The 23,835-nt window shown below is 54.9% G+C and overlaps 1 protein-coding gene and 1 non-coding gene across 6 annotated transcripts in view; one reads left to right on the forward strand and one right to left on the reverse strand.

The window, feature by feature from the left end:
• SPMIP7 (sperm microtubule inner protein 7) overlaps positions 1–11,360 on the forward strand; it is a 36,459-nt gene extending 25,099 nt beyond the window's left edge. For 3 of the 5 annotated variants that reach the window (XM_072955477.1, XM_072955479.1, XM_072955475.1), the window contains 3 exons: positions 4,996–5,103; positions 9,768–9,879; positions 10,760–11,359. In XM_072955477.1, coding sequence (XP_072811578.1) covers positions 4,996–5,103; positions 9,768–9,879; positions 10,760–10,966 — 427 coding nt within the window. In that variant the 3' untranslated portion in view covers positions 10,967–11,359. Of the gene's footprint in view, positions 1–4,995; positions 5,104–9,767; positions 9,979–10,759 lie in introns of those variants that run through there. The other 2 variants (XM_072955476.1, XM_015249787.3) reach the window with 2 other exon arrangements.
• Positions 6,841–6,913, reverse strand: TRNAP-AGG (transfer RNA proline (anticodon AGG)). The gene has a single exon. It is a non-coding gene; the product is annotated as a tRNA-Pro (tRNA).
• Positions 11,361–23,835: the final 12,475 nt, after the last annotated feature.

Below are 23,835 nucleotides of genomic sequence, written 5' to 3' on the forward strand. Positions count from 1 at the left end.
TGGCTGCAAGGTGGAGATAGCGGCCCTTCGTGGTGTGCGCATGCGCATGCGGGCTGTGTGGGTGGGGCTGAAACAGAACGTTTTCTGTGACTCTTAACGTCTGTTTTCAGTGGCTGCATGCTATCTCACTACGAGCTATGTTATCATTTACACAGTCCAATTCATTACAAAAAATATTCCTTATTATTTAAAAATACAGCCATGAACAACCCCCACATAGATCTTTGCACAGTTATGCATCCGTTTCTGTAGAACGTCCCTAAAAACAGAGCTGCTGCACAAACTGTCTCATTCAAATCAAAATGTTTCCTGATTTGGCAGGCATGCCCAGTTATTAAGAGATGTTTAGAATTAAGGAACTGAAGGCATTAACTCTGTTTCCACTGAGTTTTCTAACTGGGACCTAACGCTGGGGACCAGTTTAGGGACTGGAATCCACAATCTCCATTGGATTCAAGAGGAATTCGTGAAGCTCGGGGCATTGTGTAAGCATTACAAAAAAATAAAAATAAAAAAAGAGAGATACGAATCACTCCTCACTTACAATCTGTGCCAAGCAAACAAGTTAAAGTCAAACTGACGTAAGGATTCCCCCCCCCATTATTTTTTTTTCCAAATCTGATTTTTCTCTTTCTCTTAAATACTAAGGCTGTATTCTTTGCAGGAGCTTAACGGACCAGGGTGAGGCGAAGTCTGTTTCCTGTTGGTGTTTGTTTTGTGGTTCCATGTAGTTTCAGAATGCCTTGCGTTCAGGCATCGCCACGGCGAAGCACTGACCTCTGCCGCCAGGACCCCAGGGCACGCAGCCTCGCCCTTCCCTTGGAAAATGGAATCTGGCTTTTCTTTTGCGATGGAACCCCAGGATCTCACGTCCGTGCATCTCAGCTGGTCCGGATCCTTTTCTTGACCAGCGAGGCCCCTGGGGCTCCGAGCTGGACAGGGGCCCATCCAGGCGACAGAGCAGATTGACATGCAAGCTCCCGGCCCCGCCCCCGGTGCTTTCCAGACTCCGCTTGCCCTTTGGTTTCCCAAAGCAGCCCGGCCCCTTCCATCAAGCCGTCCGTCATTTCAGCACTTTGCACGGATTCATCTTCATCTGTGCCTTCCCCTCAGTCATCTCTGACGAAGCATCTGCAAATGATGAGGACTTGTCCCACCTGGACAGCGGCTGGCCGAGGTCGCAGGCGGGAGGGGGGTCCTCCCCGGCCATCAGCACCTTTAAGAACATCTCACCACACCCCAGGTCTAGGACGAGAATGTGAACAGGAGGTCCCTTCCCCAGGGCCACTTCTGCCTTTTCAGCGGACTTTCACAACAGTGTGATGAGGCCAGAGCTGCTGGAACAGGCTCGAACCCCCAGGTGACCGATAGGAGGCTGGGGTGGCGTCCGTGGTGTCCGGAGCCCAGGTCACTCATTCCGGGAGCCGTAGGAGGACGGTGCCCTGTCCCCAGGGCGAGCCGCCGGCCTGGGAGCGCTTGCCGGGGTTCAGCCTGTGGCTCGTTTCTGCGTTCCCTTCCAAGAGCAGAGGAGGGGACGAGGCCTGCGAGAGGAAACCAAGTCCCAAACAGATCCGGGGCCCCAGCATCTGATCACATGCCGAGAAACGCAGTTGCACCCCACCTTAGTGTGCCCTGCCGCCCCCTTCCCTCAGCCCTGCCCCCCACACCTGCACGATGCCAGCAGGCGACCCGGCCCCCAGCCCCTATGCAGGGAGCTGCAGGCCCCCCGATGCGGGCAGAGCGTGGCTCGGAGGGTTTCAGCTCTGGGCCCGGGCTGTGCCGGTCGCTGTGACCCTCTGCGCCCGGCCTCCTCTGTCCCCCTCCGACGGCCCCCTCCTCCTCTGCATCAGTGATCTGTGCCCCACGCGGGTCTGCAAACCTCTAGTTGTGCGTTTAACGAATGCGCTCGTTGATGGGAGCTCTTGGGAGCCAGGCCTGCTCGGTTTCCACCCTCAGTCTGCCGCTGGCGGAGAACAGCTCTCAGTAAATGGGGGTCAGAATGAGCTGAGCTTAGACAAACCTACACCCGCCGTCCGCTCCGACCTCGCAGAGCTCCCCTGTCTGGGCCTGAGGGGCGCTTCCCCCCCGGGCCCGCTGGGTAGGGCTCCATTCTGCCACCAGCCAGCTCAGGGGTCTCCGGGCACATCACTTGGACGTTTACTAGAGCCTCAGTTTTTGCATCTGCAAAATGGGCAGGACACCGAGACCTACAACGTGGGTGTTGTGAGATTAAGTGAGCCACCTCGTGTCTGTGTGATAAAGGGTGCTGGGTTGCAGGGCGCACTGGGTGGGGGGTCACATCTGTAGCACCGACAGATGTCGCGTGCACGCTGAAATTCTAATGCGCGCGTGCGTGACCCACCTTCCACCTATAACGTGCTTTTCCCGTGTTCTCTGCATTTCCTGCTTAGCTCTTAATCCCACACCACCCGGGCCCCCTGCTTCTAACTGATGCACTTCCTTATACTCTCAAGGCATTTAATTTCTCTTTGATTATGCTTTGATGAGCAAAGCCGATTAGTTGCAAACTGAGGCAGTGATTGAGTCAAGTTTACCCCCAAGTTCGCACCATCTCGGCTTCTTTGTGGCAAGCGGGCACGAAAGGAGGCGTTCAGAAGGCTGGGAGCCACGGAACAAAAACAGAGGGGAAGGCTCCTCCGGTTTGCAGAGGGCTTCCTGATCCTCTTGGTTTTCCGTAAATGGGAGAGTGGGTTTGAAGCGACAGCCGGTCTGGGAACAGTGTCTTTGGGAACATTGATTGCTTCTTCCATTTAAAAAAAAAAATGCCATGTCACGTCGCAGCAGCAGGTGGGCAGGTGGAGCCCAGAGGCCCTTCCCTTCCTGATGCCAGGCCCAGGCGGAAAAAAGTCCCCTTGTGATGTCGCTGCCAAGGGGTTGCAGGGAACAGGGTTTAGGAGCAGCGTGGGTGAGGACTTTCGTTTTCAAACACTTGGCAGTTGGTTACACAACTGAATTCGTTTCTCAAGCCTGAGCTGCTCGCCTGTAATCCAGATGCCTGGCTCGTGCGTGTTGTTTTTTTAGATGCAAAGTGATACCATGTCATTATTCTCGTGTGACGTGCGATAGCGGTTAGTGTCGGTAACCTGCATGCCACGCGGCACGGGGAACTGTCTTGACGTCGCACGTCGAGCCCTTCTTGTGATTTTGGCAAATCTCCTGATTCCGTCTGTGACTCCTTAGCGGCTTCCCAAGAGCCGTTTTCACCCTGCAGGTGTTTTAGGGGCAGTGGAAAAAACCTGTCACCCAGAGGAAGGGGATTTCCTTTGTAACATGCATGGAAGCTTTAATGAATCTTAAGGGGAGAGACAGACGCCTGGATGATTTTGCCCCATTTTTTTTTTTAATTGCTTCTCTGACACACAGCTGTGATTCTTCGAGAAAATTCCAAGGAGCCCCCTGGAAAGGGACAGCGGTGGTTCGCTCCCCCGGCTCCCTCCACCCAACCTGAAACAGAGACTTCCAAGCTTTGATGCCCGCTAGAATTATCCAGAGCGATTTGAAGAAAGCCCCTGATTCCCAGGTCACACCCCTGACCGATTCAGTCAGTGTCTGGGGATTGGGGTGGGAGCTGGGCATCGCGACCTTTGAAAAATCCCCGTGAGTTTTCAGTGCTTACTTTGCAGACCACCTGCCTTCCCATCCTTCCAGCGGCCCGGGCTGGACGCACGCTGCGTTCTCCACCCACTGGGCTGCTGTCTTGGCAACTTCTTTTTCCTTTCAAGGCTTGTATTTCAGCCAAGTTTAGTTGAGCAGGTGCTCAGCTACTGCGTGCTTTCCCGTTCGCTGACTCCCTCTGAGCCCAGGGTGCCCGGAGAGGCAGTGTGCTGTGTCCCGGCCACAGGTGACCCAGTGGAGTGCTGCCCCCGTGGCCAAGGGGTCGGTAGAGCCAACTTGGAAGGGAGGCCCGGCTCCCTGAATTTGCTGGTCTCACAAGATCCGTTAACTCCTGCGGCATTGGGGTCCCCTGTTTCATTGCGCACAAGCCAGTGGGTCACGGACACGTGGAGGGCCTGTCTTCCCACCCTTAAGCTTGGAATTATGACCCTTCCGTAGCCGAGGTCTGGGGCCCAGGGGTCCAGATTGGAGCCCCAGCCCTCAAACACTCGGCTGTCCGTGCCCTGCCCTCTGCCGTCTGCCTGGCCCCTGACGCTGCAAGGGCCAGCCTCCCTGGAGCGCCCTGTTTGGAAATTTCCTCCTGAGGGAAGTGGTCCCTGGAGGTTTCCTTGGCTTGTGGGGGGTGTGGGAAGGACGCGAGGGGACTAAGGGACCCACAGGGGAGCTGTCCCCTGGCCTTCCACAGAGTCTCGGTTGTGTCTGTGCGTCACCTGGGAAGAGGGACAGGCCGAAGTGATGCCCGGCTCCCGAACAGAGGCAGCCCTGAGGCACGCTGACACCTGGCCCTGCCCTCCCACCAGAAGGCCAGCGACGGCGGGCTTCTCTGCCGCTGGGAGCTGGGCTGGCGCACCGGCAGGATTCCCATGTTCTTTTTCATTACTGGTGACTACGAGACATTGAATGCAGTTCCCTGTGCTGCACAGTAGGACCTTGTGGTTTATCTGTTTTATATGCAACAGTGTGTGTCTGCAAATCTCCAACTCCCAGTTTATCCCTTCCACCCCCTTCCCTGTGTGCGAACACAGGCCTGCCCTTCTGTACAGGACGAGGGTCCGCCTCCATCAGGAAACAGAGCCCAGCACTGAGCCACGCGTGCAAAACACATGCACATGCAAACAGCGGAATAACATGGACTTGAAGTTTCTCTGGTCCTGGAGCAGGGTTGTCATCTGCACCTCTCTGCATCCCCACGCCCCCGCCTGCACGCTCTCCTGGAAATTTCCAGACCTTACACAGAACAGGACCAATTACACTGCGTCCTCCCCCGGGGTCGTCACATGCGGGTGCTGGGGACCACAGCCAGTTTACAAATCGCAATTCTCATTTCCTGTCTTCCCCCTTTTTACCTCTTTCCCCTAGCTCTGCACATATTCCTGGATATGCTGGTAAGGTTCATTTCGCAGCCACCCACCCGGCAAATTCGGATGTTCCATCGATGACCCCCTCTCCAGATTCAGAAGTGCAGAGGTAAGTGTGGGTCCTGTTACTCAACGTGTTCAGATTTGTTGCGGGGTTGGGGGCGTGCGGGGAGGGGACCCTAATTACGGTCATTCCATTAAAGAACAATTAAGTCCTAAGAGTCAATTTACGTGGTTTAAAAAATTAGGGTGTCAAGTCCAAAAAGACAGGCGAGTCCATCTTCCCACTTAAGGAGCATTTTCAGATATTTAAAGCGTGTTAGGTGAGTGGCCTCTTTGCATCTCGGACTCACAGCTCCCTCTGCACCATCATCCGAACACACAACCGGGGACACGAAACACACGTTCATGCCTTGTGAATAACCACCTGATTTTTCATAAGAAACAATCTTGGATCGGAAGCCATATATATATGTATGCGTTAGACACCATTCTGCAAACTGAAAACAGGAGACGTTAGCTGGGAGGGGGGGGGTCACCCAGACCCCGTTCCCCGAAGCTGCTGGGGGGGGGCAGCAAGGCACCGCTCATTGTGACTCACATTTGAAAGCGTCGGATGGAAGCCTCGGCCTTGCAGACGAGATGACATGGCTCTGAAAATGCATGTGCAGGCTTAACCAGGTCCAGACGCCGGGCCGGTGCAAGGAAATCAAGTGTCTTGGTGGGTTGCTGTGTATCTGGGAAGGGGAGCCGGGCAGCACCCCCCTCCCCCCCAGGGGTGCCGTTTCTCCTTTTTGGTAGAGAATCCATTTCTTTACCAGATGCCGATGGTGCATCCACTCTGGACCAGGCACCATTTAAGGCACTGAGCGCACAGGGTTTGAACAGAAAAGATCCAACAGCAGAAGGGACTCAAGCAACTCAGCGGGGTGGTGGGCATGGCTTTGGAAGGAGACAAGGCAGGGTGACCATGAGCTTGGCAGTCAGGGAGGGCTTCCCGGTGGTGACCTTCAGGCCGAGTCGGACCTTGTGCCCCAGTGGACTTTTCTAAATGCTCCGCGAAGGGCCCCCTGGACCAGGGCTTGTGGTTCACACAGCCGTTCCCTCTCTTGCTCACTCATCTGTTTGTCCGCTCACTCATCTGATGTTTCACTGGCTCGGCCATGTGTTTACGGCGCCCCAGGAGTTCGCAAGGATTAGACCCAGCTGGCGAGGGGCTCACAGTCTAACCGTGAGCAGGGGACACGCAGCTGTCCGAGAGGACGCCGAGGTCATCGGGGCGCCAGCCAGTGTCTGAGGCCGCCCCAGATGCCGGGGCTTCTAGCGAGGCAGCAACTTGTCATTCCGGGGACGGACGAGGAAACCGCGTGCCAGGTCGCAGGGGGCGGATGTGGGGCACCAAAGGGGACTGCACGGAGGAGGTGGTTCCGCCGTGAATCTGGGATGAGGGGACCTGGTCCCACGGGAGCTTGAGGCCAGGGCTCTGCTCCCTCCGGGGACCCACGGCAAGCAGCCCCTCACCACCCAACTGTGGGGTCCCCGGAAGGCGGCTCCGGGTCCTGCCTGCCCGCCGTCGTGGGAGCTGCGTGCAGAGGGCCCTCCGCCCCGGCGCGCAACCTAGTTCTACCGGCGGTGACCATCGGGGGCTTCCCGCTGACGGTGCCGTGTCCCCTGAGCTGAACGTGGGTTTGACAACCGTCTGGTCTAGGCCATCGGATGAAAAACGTCTGAGAGGAGGTCGCTGGCTTTCAAGGCTAGTGCTTTGCATTCAATGAGTTTTCTCCCAAGACACATTATTAAGTTTCTTTTGGGGGTGGGGTAATTAAATTTACGTACTTATTTTTAGTGGAGGCATCGGGGATCGAACCCAGGTCCTCGTGCGTCCTAAGCACACGCTCTACCCCTGAGCCACACCCTCCCCACAAGACACAGTTTTCAAATGTCACAAATTTGTTTGCAAAGGCAGGGCTGCTGGAAATTTAGACAACGTGCTTTATTTCAGGCAGAGGACCCGGAGAAACTATGTCAAAAGTAAATGCAGCCTTTTATCTGTCGTGGAGACTTACTGTCCCGAAAGAGCCGGGAGGACGCTGGGTCTGGACCATTCACGACGGGGGAGGGAGCAAACTCAAAAGCCCCTTTCTCGGGGCGAATGCCAGCGCTCCTGATGCCTGACCTTTTGGTTCACAATCCACTGTCCCGCCCCAAATATCTCAGACCTCCTCCCCGACGGCCTGTTGGCCTAGAATGTTTCCAGTCACCAGACCTCTATGTACCCAGTGTCCCTGTGCATTTGAAAGAAATCTTTATTTCTGCAGAAAACCCATCCTCCCCATCACTGCAACTGTTACAGGAGAACCTGAGCGTTGAGGCCACAGGTCCACGTCCATGGCTGACCCGCCCTCACCCCCAGGCCCTGCGCACACAGCTGTCACCCACTGCCCCAGGGAGGGGACTGAGAACCCCCTGAGCTGTCTTCCCCGGGGTCCTCGTTCTCCGGGTGCACGTCGGCTCTGGAAACAGTGACAGCATCCCAAGGGCCACCCACTAAGTGACAGTAAGCGATGGGGTCGTGCTCTGCCGGGTGCCCCGGTCTCCGCCCCCACCTGCGGACGCGCACCCCGGGCAGCGGCTCCTGGAGGGCGGGCGGCTCAGCCGCGAGGAGGCCCCGGGGACGCTCCGGCTGGACGAAGCCCTGTTCTAGCGGAGGGACGGCAGCCTGGAGCAGGGAGGCCCGGGCTCTGCATCCCTCCGGCCCTGGGACCAGAGGCCTCTGAGGCTCTCCATCACGAAGCTGTGCTCTGATTTTGTTTTTTGGTGACACTATACTGTTTTCTGGCTAAAAATTTCCAGTGGAAGTGGGAGTCTATGTCTGTCTCTGGTGAGTCTCACGAGAACCCAGCGAGGGAGCCTCCTCTTGGTCGTGGCTGCCGGGTCTCCCGTGATGCGCCCGGCTGTTCCTGGGCGCCAGGCTCTGGCGCTCGCCATCTCCGCTCTCTGACTTGTGCCCCCGTCTCCCGAAGGCCTGTCCACCCCCGCGGAGGCCACGTCCACACCGCGAGCTGCCCCAGTGGGCCCCCCCGTCCCCCCTCACCCCCTATCAGAATGTCTGCTCCCACCGCAGTTCTGTGTCCTTTCCTCCCAGAAAGACAGGCTCTCACTTTTCTAAACCTTCACATCCTTCCTGCTGAGCTCTGGGCCCTCTTCAGCGCTGCTCCCCCAACCCCCGCCAGTGGCCTCCATGCTGGAGAAATCAGACGTGACCTCCTCCAACTCCAAGCTGCCGTCCGGCACTCCCACCCCTTCCTTTCACTCCTAAATGCCTTTAAGAAGCGAACAGCCCTCCCCGTCCCCCCACACCACGTCCTCCCAGCCCGCCCCTCCCCAGCTCTTGTGGTGGAATGATGTGACCGGAAGGGACTTTGAACCCCCTTCACATGCATTTGCCGGGAACCTTTGTGGTTGATGGTCTACACCGGCGGTTTGGGGCCAGGCGGCTTGGGCCGTGACTGAGCACCAGGGGGCAGAGGGCCGTGTGGTCCCCATGTCACACCTGGAGCTAGCTGTGCAGGACACGCCCTGAGACGTGATGCACGCAGCAAGGAAGGGGACTTGGGACGAGATTGGAGGGGGCGTGGGAGGTGGATCAGAAGGGATGCTGTGGGCCTCGGGCTGTGAGGGGATGGGCCTGCGCCCTGGGCCCCGGTCTCCATCCAGCCCAGCGTCTCCTGCGCGGTCCTCCTCGCCAGTGTGCGCTTCGACGGAAGAATCATGAGCTCTCACTCTGACGGCCTCTTTTAACGACGTAATAAAAAAAAATAATCAGAGCACGAAAGGCCCTTCAGGTCCTGCGGCCGTGGGCTCGGTCACCCCTGCCGCACGCAAGTGTCGCCGTGTGCTCGCGCACGCGTGTATGTGAGCCAGCTGTTCAAGACGGATGGCATGACGCGTGTCCACGGTGGGCGGACGGCCCTGGGCATCAGCCATGTTTGGAAAGCATCGGTTGCCTCCTAGTCGACATTTTCAGTTCTTTTAATTTTCACGGGAATCTTGGTAGGGCATTATTGCCCTGGATAGGTGAGCCAAGGACACGTGAGGTCAGGGGCGTCGTATGAGGGTGGTCAGGTGACCCCAATGGCAGGGCGACACCAGCTCTGGGCCCTGCACGTGGCCTGTCCACCCCCACCCTCCTCGCACTCTCCCGTTCGCTGCCAGCCCTGCCCGTGTGCTCCGTGCCTCCCACCTTCCCATCTCCCTCAACTCTGACCTCGGCCTGCACCGTCCTGCCTTCACCCCGACCCCCGTAACTTCTCCCCGACACACCCTGGGTGCACGTCGCTCCCCAGCCCAGAAGGGCTGCCCCGACCCCGGGCTCCCTCACCCCAGGTGGAGCCCATCCCCCCAGACTCTGTGGGGTAACTGTCGGCTCATGGACAGCCTCCCCACTCCTCTCCTCCTTTTGGCTCTATTTTCTGTATTCTTTGCATTTACTGTGATTCCAGGCACAGAGCAGACTTTTCAGCCCACAAAACCGACTGCAATACGATGCATGTCATGCCATGAATGAAAGTGAAGGCAAATGAATGAAATAAATGAAACAATGCACACAAGGATCAATCACTCGCAGCCTTTCTCTCTGTGACATTCTCCTGCTCCCTCCCTCTCTCCCTCCGCCATACACATGGGCCATGAGTTGGAGAATATTTGAGGTTGTATGTTTTATTTATGTTATGTTTGTTTTTTTTTGTCTGTTTTTCCTCCACCCTGTTCTAGCATCTTACGGCAAGCAATGGTGGTCGACATGTTCCGTCACCAGGCACCGCTGTCCCGGATGGTCACGACTGTAAAACCGTACAACCCCTTCAATAAGAAGGAAAATGGAATGGTAGGCTACTGAGAGACACCTGCCCTCCGAGGGGGACCTGAGCCTTGGGGAGGCACTGTGCCAGGTGCAGGGGCAAATAAAGGAAATTTTAAAAAGGCACGTTTGGAGTGTGTCCACAGAATCTGGACAAGGTTGGGTGGACCCCAGCCTCGGTCACTCACTTGGCTTAGCCCTGGAGTGCCCCCGTTCTGTGATGGCAGTCAAGATTTTCTGGAAGCCACCAGCAGCGGAGGTTTTATTGTAGAGGATTCTTCTTGAGAGTGGAAATGCCAGGCTGCCTGGAGGTTTCAGGCTGAGGGACGGGTTGTAACTGCAGATCATAGATTCCGCAATCACAGATTTTCCCGCCCAAAACCCATATGTTGCTCATGAGAAAGCCGAGCGCTGAGAGAGACAGTGGCATTCTCTTCACAGAGGGTGCATCACACAGAGGCAGCACCTGTAATGAGGAAGACCAGAGCCTCCTTGGCCTGACTCCGGCGTTTCAGAGAGAGGGAAGCGCTCCCCGGGCTCCGTGAGGGTCTGAGGCAGGAATGGCCACCACATCCACTTTAGGGTCAGCCCATGGCCCGGCTAGGTCTTGACCCAACTGAGCACCAGCTTCAGCATCACTCAGGTGTCTGTGGGCTCGTGGGACCCTCCGTCCACCCACGCATGGTTATGTCCCTATACCCAGGCCTGCAGGTCCTGTTAGGGTCACTGGCCCCTGCAACCTCATGGCAGGCATTTTGCAAACATCCTGCTATGTTATGAACAGGCCGCCTGAGACCAGGAGAAGGGAGGTTTTGATCTAAGGTCACGCAAGTCATAACTAGCAGGCTTAGAGCTAGAGCCCAGGTTTCCTGAATCTAGAAAACTGCCCCGCTCCATTTCTCTGCAGACCAGACCATCTGTGCATCACTCAGGAATAAACCAAACAGAAGCAGAACGCCTTCTCCTTCTCCCAGGAGATCCAGGATGCACCAGGGGTCCCCCCCCAGCTCCCCACGAGTGTGGAAATCCTTTGGGGGTGGCTTGGTGCTGCTCCTCCCACTGGACGGGCGAAATCAGCTATTTTGGCTTGGGCCTCTCCTGTTGCTTCGGCTGACAACTCGAGAGACTTGGATGTTGACTGCAGACCCTCCCCGAGCATTGCCTTTCTGCCCAGACAGACAGGAAGGCACGCGTCCGTCCATCCGTCCGTCCGTCCATCCTACATCCATCCTGGGGAGCCGACTCGCCTTCGAGGAAAAGGAGTGACTTCACCTGAATCTGACCTTGCAATTCTAATTATTTTCAGAAAGATCAATTCTCTCTCTCTTAAAAAAAAAAAAATCAAACGAAAACAAAAACCTTCATCTCGGAAGAGTCTCACCCAAACACACGTGGGGAAGTTGAGCCCCGTCTGGGGAGTGGATTCACACACATTAGTTACGTCTCACGAGCTGACGTTTTGCGGTGCACGTCCACGTTGTCAGGAGGCGTTGCCGCTCCAGAGCCGAGGCTCCTGTTGGTCATTCTGGGCTTTTCTACGGCCAGGATGCCGGAAGCACCTGACCCCAACCCCTGCAGGCTCCGATGAGTGTGGCCACCCTCCCAGTTTTGGCACCGGGGCGCCCGTCAGAGCCCCCAGCGTCTCGAAGCTGATTCTAGGAGGATGGGGGCCTTGTCTGCAGCGTGCCGGGGGCCCCTCCAGGAGAAGGGAGGGGGCAGCTCCGCATTTTCACCACCCCCGGCTCCGACGTCCCCCCTGCGACGCTAAGGTGCCAACCCCGCCCCCCACAGACCTGGAGTCCAAGGCCAGCAGAGCGGTACCCGCGTGCCTGGCCCTCGCCTCTGGGTGTGAGCCGTACGACTTGGGTCTCCACGGTCAGCAGGCCAACTGAAAAGCACCGGGATCAGAGGAGGCATCTACAGGGGGAGCCGCCTGTTTGCCAAGCTCTGAATTCTGCTCTTGGGTGTTTTGTATCCACACGTCCTCAGGCTGCACTGGCCACGTGCCCTCAGCCCCTCTCCCCACAGCTCGGGCTCCCCTCAATGTTACTCTCTCTGCTTTTATTTCACCCCGGGGGTGACACAAACACAGGCCACCCCTGCAGCTTTTGTGAGACGTAGGTGGAAGACAGGGTCAGAAGTTAGTAAGGAGGCCACACGAAGAGAGCCTTCATCTCAAGCAAGATTCAGACACACAGATGTCGAATGTGTTCCCATCAGCGTCTCCTGTGCAAAATGGGGCAAAGGAAGGAAGCACCCACGCCGGGTCGAATGGGACATCTGTCCTGTTGCCTCCGTGGGGAGCGACCTCCAGCCCTGACAGTCCTGCCCAGAACATGTTGTCCATGGGAGGGGGCAGATGGCCCAGCGGGAGCAGCCTGACGGCCTGGACTACCTTTTAATAAACGCGAATGTTCTAAATTCGGTCCATTCGCTCCACTGAGCCTGGGGGAGACCGGGCGCTCCTGCTCTCTGGGAATCCAAGCGTCCTCCGCTGTGATCTGTAAACTGCTAAGGCACACGAGACAGAAGAGGCAGAGGGACCGGAGTTAAGTCAGGAACAGGTGTGCGTCTCTGTGAAATACATTTGCAGGAGTATTTTTTAGGATGTCTGCGTCGAAGGCGGTGTTCTGCCATCACCATTTTTATGGAAAGCCTGGGAGGCGAGGAGGCGCTCTGGCTGCAACAACGGGCTTCAGGATCGGCCCACATGGGGTCCGAGTCCTGGTTCCCACTCTGCCCACGTGAGCCGCCTCAGCGCTCCGAGCCGCACGCAGAATGGGTTTAATGGTCGCCACATAATACGGAGACTCACTACCGGACGGAACACGGGAACGTGGTCTTCTCTCTGCTGGTGCACATTCATCTTTGCACAAACACCCCGAGACGCAGCCACAGGGAAGACGCCTGCAGTGCAGGGGCGTTGGGTCCTCGCCCGGCGCTCACGCCACCCAGCAGCCAGGAGCCGGGGGAAAAGTCGGTTCACGCTGATCGTCCTAAAGTGGCCACAGATGACAGCGGTGTGTTAATCCCTCAGCTCCAACACGTGCACAAACGAACTCCCCAGTCTAGTAAATTGAGCAATTTCTCTTCCCAAAACTATGCTGCACTTTTCAAAATAAAAATATGTCCTATTGAAAGACAGGTGTCCTCACGTACACACACACAAGTACACTGAATGGATAATTATGTGTCTTCGGCATAAAAGACTCTGGTTTACCCAAATTAGCACTCTGCTTGAAAATGGGGGGAAAATATATTGCCTTTAAGGGGGAGCACCAAGTTTTTGGGGTGCTGGCACAAGTTTTTATTAAACTGGCATGGAAAGGCAACAGCTGGGTGTTCTCAAGGTTTTTTTCTGACTTTGCGTCCCAGCAAATCTTTATGTGTTCTATCCAAAAGGGTCACACGCTGTGTGGCGGTTTTATTCGGTGCCCTTCTGCATGTATTTTTTTTATTACGATTGGTTTTGAATACGTTTACCATCACTGCCATCAAAGCGGCTCCCACCTCCACGCCCTGTAAGTGGGGGTTCCTCACGCCCTGGTGGAAACTGACGTGGAAACCGGGGCTCCGCCCGCCCCGCGGCCCTGCCGACCGCAGGTGCACAGGAAGGGGGCCCGCTTCCTGCCGCCCCCACGCGGCAGCCGCCCAGCGTGGGTTCCCGGGGCAAACCCCGCGGCCCAGCCCTGCAAACTGCCAGCGAGCAGCGCTCTATCTGCCCGCGTGACCACTTTGGAAAAGAAGTGCCACCGGGCCGTATAAATCTGTTTTTCCAGTGCCGGCAGACTGACTGGGTGTGACTCCTGTGGGCGGGCCCAGGAGGCGCAGGACAGAGCAGACCTGGCAATGTGCCGGTGGGGGGTGGGAAGGGCAGGCGGCGGGCATGGGGTCCCTGGGCTTGAAGGTGACGTTTGGAGAGGGTCCTGGGGACCTGCGTGGAGGATCCGGGCAGATGGGGACAGCCCAGCGCCATGTGCAGCCTGCGGCTCCCAGGCAGGCCGGGCTGAGTCTCAGGGCTGGTCTGGCAAGGGGGGAGAGGGGGCGTGCAGCAGGGTGGGATGTTCACCCGCAAAGCTGAGCCGAGGAGAAACCCCATCAGGTGGGCTGGGTGGGGCACCACCTGAAGAGCAACCCCATGGTCCCATTTCTGCAGGTCAGAGGTTTCCAAGCCGTATCAGCAGGGTCACTAAAAGTTACAGGTTTTGAGCAAGATGTCCTGGGGGCCCTCACTGAGATGTCCACAGGCCCCTGCAGAGCCGCGATCGAACCCAGAAGCTAGACAAAGACCCCGACGTCACAGCTGCTCCACGTGCCGGCGGGGAGGCCGCAGACCGGTTTCTAAGGGACCGTGGCCTTCGGTGCTCTGTGTGCATCGTGACGTGGACGGCGGGGTCTCCCGTCCGGCTTCGCGCCCCCGACACGCCGAGCCCCCATCACAGCGTGAGCACGGCGGGGAAAGTCGCTGCAGCTCAACCGCTTGGACCCACCAGGGAGGACGTTCGCGGCTGCAAAATAAATCCAGGTCCGGAGGGCAGGCGTGGCCCCCGGGACCGACAGCGACGCAAACCGAGGGGCGCTCGGTCCAGAGCCGGGGAGGTGCTCGGGGCTCGCGGCTGCGGCCCGGCCGCAGGGCTGCGGGGCCCTCTGACCCACGGCTTCCTCTCTCACCTGTCTTGTCATCCAGGCACTGACTCCCAGTGTAACCCTTTAAAACTCAAGTAAATTGCCTGAGTTATAACGCGGAACTGGAAGGTGCAGAAGGCACTGCAATCTGTCCTTTATCTGTCTGTCTGTCTGTCTACCCATCCATCCATCCTGTCTATCTGTCTATCTATCTACCTATCTATCCATCCATCCATCCTGCCTGTCTGTTTATCCATCCATTCATCCATCCATCCATCTATCCATTTATCTATCCATCCATCTATCCATCTATCTATCTATCTATCTATCTATCTATCTATCTATCTATCTATCTATCTACCTGTTTATCTATCTATCCATCCATCCATCCATCTATCCATCCATCCATCCATCCATCTACCTACCTACCTATCCATCTATCTATCTATCTATCTATCTATCTATCTATCTATCTACATATCTATCCATCCATCCATCCTGTCTGTCTATCCATCCATCCATCCATCCATCTATCCATCCATCCATCCACCTATCTATCTATCTATCTGTCTGTCTGTCTGTCTGTCTGTCTATCTATCTATCATCTATCATTTCTGTCTGCCTGTCTCGCTCTCTGTCTGTCCGTAGCATCTGTCTATAATCAATCTCCTTGAACTTTCCAAGTCCCCCTGAGTTTCTCTTTCCTTCGGGACAAGATTTATCTCTCCAAATTGGTTGATGAGACTGGGGTCAGTGATTTGCGCGTCAGGTGATTGATTTTCTCGGTTTTGCTGTTTAAAAGACTGTGTCTGAGCTGCCGTCTCATAAAGGTCACAGAAATCTTCATCTGTTTCTCAGACAAGAGGACCAGAACACAAGTTAAAGTGTGGTGATGCAAATTGCAGAAAACCAGTGGCCTGAATCTCTCCAAGAATGATTTCATAATGAACTTACCAGTTGAAAAATAAAAGGACCTCTCCGGGGTCAGCAGTGGAATACACACGGGGGTCATGGATTTTCAAAGAGACCCTCTGAGAGCAGGGGGAGGACGGGGGAGTAATGACCACGTGGCCTGCGGGGGGGTGCAGGGTGACCCAAGACACTAGGGGGACAGAACAAAGGGGGAGCTGGACAAAACACCCTCCAGCTGGGTACCGGTCATCCCTGGAGACGGCTCCCCGAGCACAGACCTGACCATGGACGTGACAGCTTCTGGCATTTCTCCAAAGCACAGGGACATTTACCAGACCTTTACCCTTTTCTGCTTAAGAGGTGACGTTCGCTAAAGCAGGGGTGTGGTGGTGTTTGTGCCGGCTGTGGTTGCATCGGAGTTCCTTTGAATTCTTCATGGTTTGCCCTTTGGGGTGCCTGGAGTCCAGGCACCCCTCCCTTCCTCAGGGCCCTGCAGAGAGGTGACCGTCGCCATCAGAAGCGCCCCTTGTCAGTGGATTCCTCACTCTTACTTCCTGCCTGAGACGGAAGCAGTGGGTTCTCAGGTGGAGGGGCAGGGCAAGCAGGAGGACGGGGCTTCTCGGGGGTCAAAGGATGGAGGGACCCCAAATTTCTGCCTCTGCTGCTCCTGGGGCCTGGCCACCGACGGGGAATGCAGAGCATTTGCTTAATTTAGGTCCAAGTTTTCTCCCCATTCTTAATGCATATATATTTTTTTAACTTTCTAAATCCACACGGATAACCCGTGAAGACAGCGATCTTGTCCCTTGCAAAGGGGCGATGTACCCCGTGAGGCCCGCCCTGGAGCTTACGCACCAGCCCACGTCACAGTCTCCTCCGAGCTGTGTGTCCCCACGACACCTGCCTTGATCTGTGGCAGGGAACTTATGTCCTCAATTGTCACACTTCTCTGTTAGGAAAACACTGGGTTGTTGAGGGCGTTGAAGGAGAGAACATACAAAAATGCCTGGCATGTTAGAAACATTCAATAATATTAACAATTATTATCATTAAAAATAACATTCCTTGGGGGTAAGGGTTAGCTCGAGTGGTAGAGCGCAGGCTTAGCGTGCACGAGGTCCCGGCTTCAATCCCCAGCACCTTCTCTTAAAAAAAATTAATAAATCTAATTACCTCCTTACCCCCAAAATAATAATAAAATAAAAAATAATTTTTTTAAATAACATTTCTCTGAAACAGACCTTGGCTTCCCTAGAGTGTGTGTAATGTTCACGTAACAACCGGCCTTTCCTCCACTTCCCACCATGTCCTGTGGCCTCCGACCCTTCTCTGCCCTGGAGATCATGATAAGCCGGTAGTCCCAGGACTTACCATGTAGCCAAGCTGGAAGCTGAGGGTCTCCTAGATCCAAGTTGGATCCTACTTTCTTTCTCTTCCAATATAGCTTTTGAATGAGTCCCCTTCTTGTATTGTCTTACTCCAGTTCTGTGTGTGATATAGCAATTATGTCATTGCAATGAAAGTGCCCATTTACTTATTTTCATTCTCCTTTCCTTGAAGTCTGGAACCAACTGCATTTTATTCATCTTGGTATCAACCAGGTCCTATATCTAGCCAGGCCCTTATTAGGTACTTAAAATACCTGTGTAATAGTGAATGGATGGATGGATGGTGGGTGGATGGATGCATGGATGGATGCATGGATGGGTGGATGGATGGATGGATGGATGGATGAATGGATGGACAGGTGGATGGATGGATGGATGGATGAATGGATGGATAGGTGGATGGATGGATGGATGAATGGATGGATAGGTGGATGGATAGATGGATGGATGGATGGATGGATGGATGGATGGATGGATGGATGGATGGATAGGTGGATGGATGGATGGATAGGTGGGTGGATGGATGGATGGATGAATGGATGGACAGGTGGATGGATGGATGGATGGATGAATGGATGGATAGGTGGATGGATGGATGGATGAATGGATGGATAGGTGGATGGATAGATGGATGGATGGATGGATGGATGGATGGATGGATGGATGGATGGATAGGTGGATGGATGGATGGATAGGTGGGTGGATGGATGCATGGATGGGTGGATGGATGGATGGATGGATGGATGGATAGGTGGATGGATGGATGGATGGATGAATGGATGGATAGGTGGATGGATGGATGGATGAATGGATGGATAGGTGGATGGATAGATGGATGGATGGATAGGTGGATGGATGGATGGATAGGTGGGTGGATGGATGGATGGATGAATGGATGGATGGATGGATAGGTGGATGGATGGATGGATAGGTGGATGGATGGATGGATGGATGGATAGATGGGTGTATGTATGTATGGGTGGATGTTTACATGTGGATGTTTGGATGATGGATAGGTGGATGGGTACATGCATGAATGGATGGATGGATGAATGGATGGATGGGTGGGTGGTTGGATGAATGGATGGATGGATGGTGATGGTTCACCCAGGGCTCTGAGCTGTCCCCTTGACAGAAGATTAATTTGAACCCCCAACTTGTAAAACTCAAAATCAGGAATCCCCTATACATTTTCTTCTTATATCTGTATTTAAACCTACTCCCTCTTTTTGTTCCCTGTGTTTCCTCCCTCAAACCACTTTTCTTTGTCTTGAGCTCAGGTCAGCATCCTTCCTGTTCTTGTCTTCTGCCTTCTTCTGCTCTCTCCATCCCCCCCTCATTTCTTAGTAGCTGAATCTGCTGCTCTGTAGGTGCACCCGCTGGCCGTGTGCAGCCACCACATGGAGGAGCATGTGATCTCTGCTTAGCACTGAGAGGAGGTATCTGCGTTCCTCCCTCCCCAACGAGGGGACTGCGTGCTCTAGAATCACTCACGTGCATGTACGCACATATATTTTAACTGGAGGAGCTTCTGAGACCCAGAAAATGTTAAGTTCTTCTCCTTTAGCTGCAGAATCTTGCTTAACAGCAAGATCACGTGTCACCAGGGCTAAATTATACGGTGCAGATTACACACACTTTAGAGCCTCAGAGAAAAGAAACTGTCGGTCCAGATCCACCGTCCTCGGTGGTGCCATAGGATGGCTCTAAACTGCAAATCTGTTCATTGGGCTAAAAGTCTTTCTACCTTCAGGATGAATCCCAACAAATCCCAGGACAAATCCTTCGCCCTTACCAGGGCGTTGCAGGCCTTTCGCAGCATGGTTCCCCCTTCCCTTCCAGGATCATCTGCTGCCTGTCACCTTGGCATCCTGCGTCACCACCTCCCCATCCTGCGTGGCCATCACACGGGCTGCCGGTTTGGTTTTACACCTTCCTACAACCCTCCTGCCTTTGCCTGGAAGGCTTCCTCACCCCAAACCTCAAGACTAGACAGAAACATTCTAGGCCCTGCTACCCCACTGGGGAAATCAGTTACTCCTTCATCTTGTTTATTGCACTTTGTGTCTCTTAATAAATGTGTCATAATTGCTTATCTGCATGCCATCTGTCCCATAATGCGTAAATAGACCCTGCTCCAAATAAAAATACACACCAGGCACATGAAGTCTTGCCCAGTGTCACCAACCCTTAGGAAAATACAAGTCAAAACCACAATGAGATCGTACCGCGCACCCATTTTGATGACTACTATCAAAAAGAAAAAAAACAAGGAAAAGAAAATATCAAGTGTTGGTGAGGATGTTGAGAAAATAGAACCCTTGTGCCCTGTTGGCAGGAACATAAAACAGTGCAGCCACGATGGAGAACAGCAGAGAGGTTCCTCAAAAACTTAAAAAAAATGATTCAGGAATTCCACCAAAGGAACTAAAAACAGGTCTCGAAGAGATCTTTGTACACCCTTGTGATGGGGCAAGATCATTCACAACAACTGACACATGGAAGCAACCCAAGTGTCTCCCCCTGGGTGAATGGATAACAAAATGTGGAATACTACTGAGCCTGGAAAAAGAAGCAAATTCTGACACATGTTGCAACACACATGAACCTTGAGGACCGAATGCTACGTGAAACAAACCAGTGATGAAAAATATATATACTGCATGATTCCATCGCAGAGGGGTGTACAGAGGTCAAAATCAGAGACAGAACGTGGAACGGTGCTTGTCGGGAGCTGGGGTGGGGTGGTGTTGGGGGGAGGGGAGGGTTGCTGTTTCATGAGAACCGTGACACTTTTGCAAGACGAAAAAGTTCTAGAGATCACACCTCGATGTACTTAGCTCTGTTGAACCGTGCACTTAAAATGGTTACGATGGCAAGTTTTGTTATGTGTATCCGAACTCAATAAAAATAAAACTTATGCTAGCAGACGCGATCGGGATTGGCAACAGGAAGGAAAAGGGGAGACGTCTGGAGAGAATCAGCCGGTGCGCCGGGGAGCCAGGTTTGGAGAGAGCGTGGCTTGGTCGAGCGAAGCAGGACATCAGTATTTTGCACCGTCCCCTGGGCACCTGGTACATTCGCGGTCACCTGAGAGGACAGAACATGCTTCCAGACCATTGTGGGCAAAAATAGGCAACAATGGAAACTATGCCCTGTGTCTTTCAGGAGCCAACTCCCCGAGGGGACGGACACCTATCCAGTTAGCGGCACTAGGATTCCCTCAGTGCTTTTAGGGAAACAGAAACAGTTTCACGAAAGCAGTTCGTTTTCCCTGAACGCATCGGAGAAGCCATCAGAGGGACCAGTCCTTCCGAAGGCCCAGGGATCTTTCAGACGGAGGAAGGCACAAACCGCAGGCGGGGTCCGGGCGACCACACAGAGATGCTGGAATCGTCACTCTGGAGACCAAGCACCGGTGCATCCGAGCTCGGAGCTGCGAGGAAGAAGACGGAGGTGCAGGAAAAGTTTGGGCTGGACAGGACTGGCCTCTCTCTGCCTGCCACCACTGCCACCCCCCGGCCAGCACAGAAGGTCCCCAGGGATGCCCTCCAGAAGTGGCAGGTGTGTCCCTGACAATGAAGATGTATCTGTGCTCCCAACGTGGTCACTGGAAAAGCACCGCACGCCAAGCTGGGGCCCAAACGCACTTCACCCCGAGGCAGGGGTGAAGCTGGCGGGTTTCCTGCCCCACACTGGTGCCCACGAGGGTGCCCGTGGACCCCCGCTCCCCATCCTCTGGTCGGTGTAGTGAGTGCCAGAGCCTCAAGACAGGCGCCAACCAGACCAGCGAGGGCATTTGGATGGAGGAAGACCGAGGTTTCCAAAGGAGACTCCATGGTCCCCAGCTGTCCCTCGAGACCAGGAAGAGTCCAGTTCCTCCCCCCTCGCTTAGCCGTCATCTTCAAGCACCTGCGACGATCTGGCCGCGTCTGGACTAGGTCGTGGGAGCACAATGGAAAACAAAGCACACTGCCCGGCCTCACGGCGCTCGGGGGAGAGCAGAGAGCAGCACACCCAGAGTCAGCCCGGCGCCAGGTGAGGCCGCGGCTGTTCCGAGACCGCACAATCGGGGTTGTCGCGTGCACGTCACAGGCCAAGCCCGGGGCTCCCTTCATGCCCCAGGACCCCTGAGCGCAAACCTACCGCCATTCAAACCCCCATTTTTCAGACCAGAAAACTGAGACCCAGAGCAGGCAAGGGACTGGCGGGAAATGGTGCAGAGCTGGGGCGGAGCGGCAGCCTCCGCCATCACAAAGGGGCCAGCGCATCCTTTGAAATGGATGAATGAAGAGCGCAGACCGGGGCCTGCCCGGGGCCGACAGACGCAGAGGGGAGGCCAGGAGGGGACCGGATGGCAGCTGCTCCAGTCACGCAGTTTTCCATCATGCCCGGAGACCGGGCAGCTTTCCTCACGTTCCTGCTTTCTCGGTGGCCCTGGAGTTAATTAAACTGATGCGCTGGCGGCGATCGCTGGGCAATATGCTCCCAAGTGCTGTCACACATGGCTGGCTTTCACACCGGCGGAGGCACAACCTGGCTGTGCACGCCGCGCAGTGAAGGCTGGCCGTCCCGGTCCGAATTCGCTTCCGAAGCATCTGGGTCAGAGCTGGGGGAAGGCACGGAGCCAGCGTGAGCCCGGGGAGGCACCCGGGGGGCCCCTGCAGGTCCGGCTCCCACCGGCCCCGTGAGCCACCTGCCACCCCCACCCCGGGGATGCGGGGACAAAGCCCGAACCGGCCCCCAGCTGCCGAACTTTCCCGGAATCCTGTCCACTTCAGCGAGATCCTCCCCTCTCCAGACGCTTCCATCAGAAGCGCGTTTTTGTGTGCAATAAATTGCTTCTCCCTGGCGGAAAATCACTTCTGGCTGTTATCTCTGTGATCGGCGACTTGTGCGCTCCCTTAATGGACTGGCCCCGATTACGCGGCGAGTCATTAAAAGCTTAGCGCCAGCACAATGGTGTCTTACGTCCAGCGATCCCGGGGAGCCTGCTAGAGACTTACCAGCCACGGCCTTAATTTCACTCATTCGTCTTAATTTTTTGTAATCATTTTTTTGTAAAGAGGGTATAATGTCGGAGTTGCTTCCCTGCCTCTGACAGATCCAATCTAGCAGATAATTACCATACGGAAATTGATGCTTTAGTGTGCGGGAGAGAATTTAATTTACTCAGACATCCTCCCGTACAATGCATTCCAGAAGATATGAGGATTTAAGTTTTGAAGAAATTAAATTTTACTTTTTAACATGATCACTTATGTCGAACACCATTAACCAGCTTTTTTAACTCTTTGAAATAATTACAAGCACCTTTGCTGTCTCTCGAAATCCAACGTCGACATTAAATGTGGGTTAAAGATCCATGAAATGGAAAGAAAATCCTGTGTTCTTTTTTTTCTTTTTTTTTTTTTTCCCTCTCTCTCTCCCGTCTTCCAAAATCCGCTCTTTCAAATCCACAGGGGAGAGCTAAGAAGATCCCGTCTTTGAAAAATATATGTTCTTTCCGGCTTTAAAGTGGACTTTAGGAGACGTGTTATAGTAACTGGTCTGGCCTACATTTCTTTAATTTTTTTAATTTTTTTTAAATTTATTTTTTAGTGGAAGGACTGGGGATGGAACCCAGGACCTCGTGCATGCGAAGCAGGTGTTCTGCCCCGGAGCTACACCGCCCTCCCCCTCGGACTTCTATTTCAGTTGCTCTGGCCGGCGGCAGGTGGGGGGCAAGGTTATTGGCCTCCAGGGTCAGAAGAAACAAAAAGACTTCGGCGGGTGGCTCCACGGTGCTGTTCCATGAGCCCGGCTGTGCTGCAGACTCAAACCAGTTTCAGCATTTCCTGTTTTTCTTCTTCTTTTGTAAGACCTGGAGAGAGAAAAAAAAAAAAAAATACAGGCGATGCCACGTGCAAGCTCAGGACCGCCGTGGAGACCCAGAGACCAGACATCAAACAGCCTCCACGTCTCGGAGGCGAGGCCAGGCCTCCCCGGCGGCCCCGGGCCCCAGCGGCCCCGGAGGGAGGCCTGGCTGGAGAAGGTCTTTTCGGGGAGCCTGGGCCCTGGGGGACTGGATTCCCAAGAGTTCCTCATCCTTCCCTAAACGTGAAGTGAAACAGTCGACAGGAAATTTCTGGACGAGGCGGGCCCAGCAGTTCCTTTATCCAGCCCCCCGGCCCCTCTTGTGCTTCCCCTCGGGACAAGCCCTCCCTGTGCTGCGTCCGACAGACCCTGTGACCGTTTGGGTCACAGCGGGGGATTGCCCAAGGGTCCCCACGGAAAATTCCCCCTCTCCCAGGGCGAGGAAGCTGGGGCCGGGCTGGCCTCTGCGGTGGTCCCGCCCGAAGGGGCCTCCGGGGTCCGGGCGGCGGCGCGGGCTTGCGGTCTGGGCTGCGCCCCTCCCGGGGTCTGGGGGTGCACGCTGAGGTCTCAGATGCATTGCGTCCCAGCCGAACCAGGAGGTGTCCTCAGGACAGCTGAGGGCCCCGAGACGCCGAGCCCTTCCCTAAACCCAAAAGAGAAACGCCAAGGTTCAGATAACTGTCCTCATCAGAGCCGAGGACGGTGCATCCCGTCCTTACTAAACAGTCACCTCTCTCCTGGAGCCGCTCGATGCCCTGAAACCTTCATAGCGTTTCCATTTGAGAACACATTTGCAGCTTTCGTGTGTATTTTTAACAAAATCAAGGAAGCAAAGAATGCAGGTGATGACAAAGTTGCAACGAGGCGGTCTCGGCCTGAATCGAGTGACAAGGGAGATTCGGGGCCAGATCCCGGGGCCACGTTGTCCTGTTTTTCTTTCACAGCCGTTCCATGAAGTGGACATGCCCGTATGTGTGCTTAGAAAACACGGGAACGCTGGCGCTTGAGTTGCGTGCGTGTGCAAGCATGCAGCGGCCGTTACAACACATAACGCAGGCTGATCATTTCAGAAATTTTACTTTGATCACATGTATGGACTCTTTACACACACACACGCACACACACACGCACAGGCACGCACAGGGCACTATTACACCCCGTTTTATAGTTGGGGAAACCTGCGTACAGAGACTTAAGTGAC

This window comes from Vicugna pacos, chromosome 36, assembly GCF_048564905.1.
Source record: "Vicugna pacos chromosome 36, VicPac4, whole genome shotgun sequence".
NCBI lineage: Eukaryota > Metazoa > Chordata > Mammalia > Artiodactyla > Camelidae > Vicugna > Vicugna pacos.